Source organism: Jaculus jaculus, chromosome 19, assembly GCF_020740685.1.
Source record: "Jaculus jaculus isolate mJacJac1 chromosome 19, mJacJac1.mat.Y.cur, whole genome shotgun sequence".
In the NCBI taxonomy this organism is placed as follows: Eukaryota; Metazoa; Chordata; class Mammalia; order Rodentia; family Dipodidae; genus Jaculus; species Jaculus jaculus.
The window spans coordinates 16,017,446-16,023,792 of NC_059120.1; the positions used below are offsets into that span (position 1 = coordinate 16,017,446).

At 39.2% G+C, this 6,347-nt stretch overlaps 1 protein-coding gene across 2 annotated transcripts in view; it reads left to right on the forward strand.

The window, feature by feature from the left end:
- The window catches only part of Lmo4 (LIM domain only 4), a 17,296-nt gene extending 12,881 nt beyond the window's left edge, over positions 1 to 4,415 (forward strand). For both annotated transcript variants that reach the window (XM_045138070.1, XM_045138071.1), the window contains exon 5: positions 3,415 to 4,415. In XM_045138070.1, coding sequence (XP_044994005.1) covers positions 3,415 to 3,423 — 9 coding nt within the window. In that variant the 3' untranslated portion in view covers positions 3,424 to 4,415. The remainder of the gene's footprint in view (positions 1 to 3,414) is intronic.
- Positions 4,416 to 6,347: the final 1,932 nt, after the last annotated feature.

A 6,347-nucleotide genomic window follows, 5' to 3' on the forward strand; every position in this document is an offset into this window, starting at 1 on the left:
AAAAAAAGAACACAACATTTATCTGCAAATAGGAATTTTGCAAGCTTCAAAAGTCTCGGGGAAAAATATTAGGTTCTTTGTCTCCCTTAATGCATTTTCTTATTGCTGTGTGTGTGTATTGAGTGGAGGAGGAACGGATGACAGATATTTAGAAACTTTTGACTCTTAAAAATTATACTGTTAAAATACTCATACTTATCCTTTCCCCTTGCCTAGGGTTACAGGGCGATTTAAAATGTATTCTTTATTTAGTAAGTGTTAATTACACAAAATTGTGTATTTTCATTTAATTTACTAACATGGGAGGCCATGCAGTGCCCATTTTTAGAGTCAGAATCTTATTTTTTATTGCAAATTAGCCAGTTACCTCACATGATATATTTTAGCTTCTTTAAGGAGTACCAGTGCACACAAGAACTTGCAGATTTTTATGGTTTGAATTTTAATGAAGTCCCTGCATAGGACAGAGTTGAGAGCAATGTGCGGGTAACATAAGTATCTTGAGATACCCATTTTGAAGTACAGGCGACTCCATCTGTAATTATACTTAGTAACAAAAGCGAAGAGTCAAAGTGCAATGAGGAAAATGGTGGGTTCCCTTCTTTATTTAAAATATAAAAAAGCTTTCATTCACCCCTGCCGCAAGTTACGGTTTAACTTGCTATGTTTGCTAGTTTCATACCGTTTCTTGAATTAGCAGACTGTAAAAAAGTAGCTGTTATAGCTCATGTTGCTGCATTCTCATGCATAGTGAGAACTGATGGATGGAGAGACAGGCATGATGGAAAATAACATTGCATTGTGAAGACTGAATATAGACAACAGATAGGCACGTTAGCTAGAGATTAAGTGCCAAGGACACCTTAGAAATATAAGCAGACTTCAGTAGCATCTTGTTGAGTATAACATGATGTACATGTAAAGGGCTCTGTTAGGAAAACTGGAGAAAAATCCTCTTTTTTTTCATATCTACAAGGTTAAGTGTGTAGTGCCTTTTATAGGAGACTTCCATTTTTCCACACCTTTTTTAGGATGGGGGTTGTAGTCTGTTCATTTTGGAATGCACAATACGCTGTACACAGAGGGTAAGCACCTACTAGTGTATATTTTCTTCATGTTAGAAGCTCCCTGGAAAAGAGACAAGATGGCCTTCAAAAATTAATAGCACTTAGAAGGCATAAGGAAATAAAAACTTAAGGAAATGTTCTTGTCAGACATTGGTGAGATGCTGTGTTTGGGGGGTGATGTTAATTAAGAACATTTCCCTGTTGGCATGAATGTCGCACATTTTTGCCCTTGGTGCTCTGCTCACCATGAGCACAGTCAATTCACAAGGTAGTTTTTGTAAATAAAGGTTTTGGGCAAGCTGAACGTGGTCCAGAGAGATATTAATGAGAGGGCAAGGGGGAAGAGTTAATGAAAACACACTTCCTGGTGGAACATAAACTGCTTTTTGGAACTAAAGAATGCTTTAAAATTATTTTCCCCAAACCCTGTGGCGTTTCTTTTCTATAGGAGATGAGATGGGGAGAAATGACGAATAGTTCCATTTTATTATTTTCTTTTCTCTCGTTCTCCTTGTTTTGGGGGTAGAGAAAATGGGATATTTATTTTGGCCATTTTTCTTCTATTCACAGAACCAATTACATTTTTAGTGTGTGATGCATAGTAAATATATTATGTTCAGGCATCCTCTGCCTTAAAAAATAATCAGTTGATTATTTGTCCAAGCCTTTTTTAAAGGCAGTTAGTGAATTGTCTGGAAAGTATCATCCTCTATCATCTGGGCCCCTTTAAAGTTTTATTCTCTTGAAATTTGCAGTGTTAGGGATGTATAGTTTAGTTATAGCTTTTGGGTCACTGGCTTTTGTATATTCTGTGAGAAATAATTTTAAGCTTTTCACTCATAGTGATTGAAGTCTCAGATTGACTAAAATCTGGGCCCACTAGTGTTTGAAATGCTATACGGCGTTACAGCCTGTATCATTCAGGGAGGGCTTTGCTAGCCTCAGAAGCATGTTGTTTCCTAGAGTGTTAGGAAATTCAGAACTGGAGGCTTACGTTGTTTTCTTTGGTAGATTGCCTGCTCTGGAATTCTCTCTTCCATTCAAAGGTGTAGGATGAGGCCATCCAGAATTCTCTGTGCTTTTCAGGAAAATGAGTTAGATCACATGACTTTAGTGGGAAGAAGACATAGCCTCCTGGCTTTCATGTCACTTCTCTGTTCCCCATAGTTACATAATTGGTGTTGTGTGCGTCCATCGTAGAGGACATTTGATGCTCATTTATTAAATATGCTTGCTGGCTGCTGGGGCATCTTTGTTCTGGACAGACAAATTACCTTCCTCACACTGAGCTTCCACTCTGGGGAATTAAGCCTCCACCACTTTAATTAGCTTGGAAGTGGGGGTGGGGGTGGGGGTGTTGCAGTTCTTAATGGACTTCAGGCCTTCAGTAAGTTAGGAAAGGGGTGAAATGGGAACTTCCTGGGAAGCTCCAAATGTCATTGAAAAACCATCCAAACTTAATATGTGTTATTTCATTTCAGTAATTGCAAACATTGTATTTGATGATTGTGTGGATTGCCATTCGTGACTTGAGACGTTGAAGTTAAACTTACATTGAAGAATGTTCTTTAATCTATCACAAGATGTTAACACATAACATGTGTTGATTCATGTGCTTACAATATTTATATAACATTAAGTGACACAGCAGATAGAAATTCTTCAGTGAAAAGCAAAACTTGAATATATGAATATACAAGTTTTCATAAACATGCCCTTGCAGGGGAACACCAACGCAGCTGAATGCACATTATATGGGAACAGCAGAATAATAATAATATCACCCATATTTGTTGGGTTTTTTTAAGGACCACCCACTTTGGAAAGTGTTCCCATATATACTAAGTAATAACCTTGTGATTCCTCCTTGAAAGAAGAGGAAACTGAGACACAGGCCATTGGAGGCTCTTGTCACAGGTGACACAGTTGAGCCCATCAACCAAAAACTTCCAGCTAAGAATGACTTTGCTCTTCATGTCCCCATGACTTAAAGCTTGTAAAGGTCCCACTGGTAGCTAAGAGACTCATTCTTACCTAGTAGGATTCATTCTTGTTGGAGAGCAACTCGTGTTAATGGAGTTCGTGAATTCCTTGTACAACTCTGCACCGGAAACTCTTTCCCTAGATTCCATTTCCTGTCTCATTTTCTCTGCTAGTAAAATGGGGGATGCTTTAACTCCTTGCTGCCAGAGTAAGTCGCGTTGAGAGCCTCCATCAAGTCACAGTTGGAAAGTAATCTAATAAAAGAAGATTAGTGATTGTGGAGACGACAAAGGCTGTCGTGTTTGAGTTTCATGTCGCTCGAATTCAGCATTTCAGCTAAGATGCCCATGTTTCTTTCTTGCAGGTCTGCTAAAAGGTCAGAGTAATGCAGAATGCGTGCCTTCATCTCAGATTCTGTTCATCACAGGTGGACCCCTCGTGTCTTCTGTAGACAGTCACCTTTGTAGCCAGCACCAGTGCCAGCTCTCATGCCATTGCACCTTTAGTCTTGATTGCCCTTCCCGCATTTATTGGTGTATTAAAATGACTGAACATGAACATTAAGGACTCCATGAACCTGGGCTAATGGGAGACTGTAGAGAAAATGAAAAAAGATTCACCAGAGGACATCTTTGTGGGGGGAGGGAGCTTGGGGGGAGGGAAATGACTAATGAAGCTAATTAAAAGAAGCATTCAAATCTGCTTTCCACCCTCATTAACAATTAGCAGGGCACCGGCCAGAGTTTGCACCCCGTGTTTTAACTTAACAACATTCTGTTTGCTCTTTGTATATTTAAGTGTTGTAAGGAAACGTGTTTCAATCAAACTGAACATGAGTTAATGGAAAGAGATGTGGCTTTTGTGATATTCAATCACAGACACTTTTATTGTATCTCTGTAAAATACAATGTATGTATGCATGTAAGTGTTTCTGTCCTGTTGCTACACCCATGGCAAAGTTTAAAATGGAAAAAAAAAAAAAGAATGAAAAAAAAGGAAAAAAAGTTGAAAAAAATCAGGCTCATAGCAGCTGCTGTGTAGAAATCTCCCTCTACTTCTAATTTGCTGAATGAAGAAAAAAAATCTTTTATTTGTGATATTTTCAGAGACATTTGCTCTAGTATGGTGTATTTAAATAATAAAAAACTTAAAAGAAAAAATATTCAATGGAATTTGGGTTTAAACACTGCTTTTTCTCTTATGTATTTTTGGAAGAATTTAGGGTGTGTTCTTTTTGTTGTGTCCTTTATATTAAGCTTACTAAATTTGAGGGGGGTGGGAAGTGGTATCTATATTTATTTAGCTCTGGGCCAATAAAGTATTCTTCAGATTATTTAACCCTGCCATTTTTGGCAGAAGTACAAAGCAGTGTTTCTCACAGAGTCCTTTTTTTAAGTTCGAATATTCTGTTCACAGCACTTCATTACACTTCTACCATCATAGTGGGTCTTTTGTGTCCATACATAAGTACTTGCTGGATTCTTCAGCCATTCTGTTTATTTATTTTTCTTAACAAGAAAGCTTTGGGTATTGACAAAAAAAAAAAAAAAAAGTTAAAAAATAAGGCACAACCCCCTTGTTCTGTTATCAGGCTTATTGCTTTTGAAAGAAATAGCATCTCCAAGCGATCTGTGTGTAATTTGAAGTTGGGTTCGTCTGAGGGCTCCAGAGCTCTCCCGTTGTGGTGGTCTTCCGTGGGCCCAGCAGCCCCTTCCTGGTGAGCTTTTTGATCATGTGTCCCGGATAGGTCTTGTTTCCTTCCTTTTAGGGTTCTTTCTGCCTGTGTCGGTTGGGGGAGGATCAGTTCCTTTGGGTGGTATTCCGGAGATAGTTGGTAATTCTAGGCAGTTGTGGGTCTGGTTCCCATTGCAGCATCTGTGTTGCTTGCAAAGGTGTCTGAGGAAGGTGTGACCTCCAGCACTCGGGGTGCCCCTGTCCCTTCCCGTTCTTGCTGGAACTGGAGATTATGAAATATGTGGAGATGCTGGGGTGATGCCTCCGGGCTGGTGAGAGATGAGCAGGTCTCCACTGCAGCTCCTCACAGACCGCTGAGAACCAGGGCTGCTGATGCCCCTGAGTCTGTTTCTTATGAGCAGCATGTGTTTGATTGGAGCCAAGTTCCTAAAGATCCTCTGAGACTAGAAACCGTTCATGGGTAAGGTGTACTCAGCCCCTGTCAACGGAGCTGAACTTCCAGGCCTACTTCCTGCTTCCAGAGCTTCCAAGCCAGGAGGAAGAAGCACTTGCTGGAAACAAACCTGTCATGATCCAAAGACAGTATTTAAGGGAATCATTTTGTCAGAGGGTTCGAAAAATACAAGGAAAGAATAAGAAGAAATCACACAACACACACACCAATTAGATCCTTAGAAAATTATTTCAAACTTGTCCTGGTGTGTGTGTATTTAAATAAGATGCTTTCTAATAGAATTTGATCTCTTCCAGGAGGTAAAGAGGGAAATGTATTCTTAAGACTGGTAACATCTATGTTCTTAGCAAAAGCACTCCTGTCCCATGTAGTGTAGAAATTCAAAGGATGTGGTTAGTAATTTTGAGTAAGTAACAGTATGGCATTAGTGATGTGGAGGGCGAAGGTCATTACAGACTTTAAATGAACTATTATATGGCTGGCTCCTCAAGCACTGTGCGTATTTAATAACGAGCCTCTAAAAGCATCTCTTGAGTTGCAAACCTATAAGATTACAAATGTCACTCATGTTGGTATAATCCACATGCAACTGATGAAGGCTTCTCTTTGATGTGCTAAATTGGAGAAAGACTAATGGAGCTATGAATATACAATAGAATGTATTTAAGTAGTAGTCTTGCTTTAGGTAAAACACTTTGGTGAAACCAGAGGCATTTCAAACAATAAAACCCTGCTCTAATGGGGAAGCTCTGTGTGGATAGAAAGCTGCTAAAAACACTCAGATTTATTCTGATGTGAGCAGTGATTGTGTGCTGTTCCTCCCCCAAACCCTAACACACACACACAGACACACACACACACACATGTTGGCTTAAGGAAAAATAAAAGTCTCTAAGCCAACCCACCTTCCATGCATTGCACCTGTGATGTTATTAGTGAGATGTGTGTTTTCTTCTGAAAGGACTTACTTAATATCAGCCGTGTCACAGCAAGGTGGCCCCCAGTTCCCACAAGCAAGTACAATTAAAAAAAAAAAAAGGCAAATGTTTTTGAACCTTGCCAGACTGATAAAAAATTATGTTTATGATACATATAAATGTCTCAATCATGAAAATTGTCACTCTTGCTAATGAAACAATTTTGTAAAA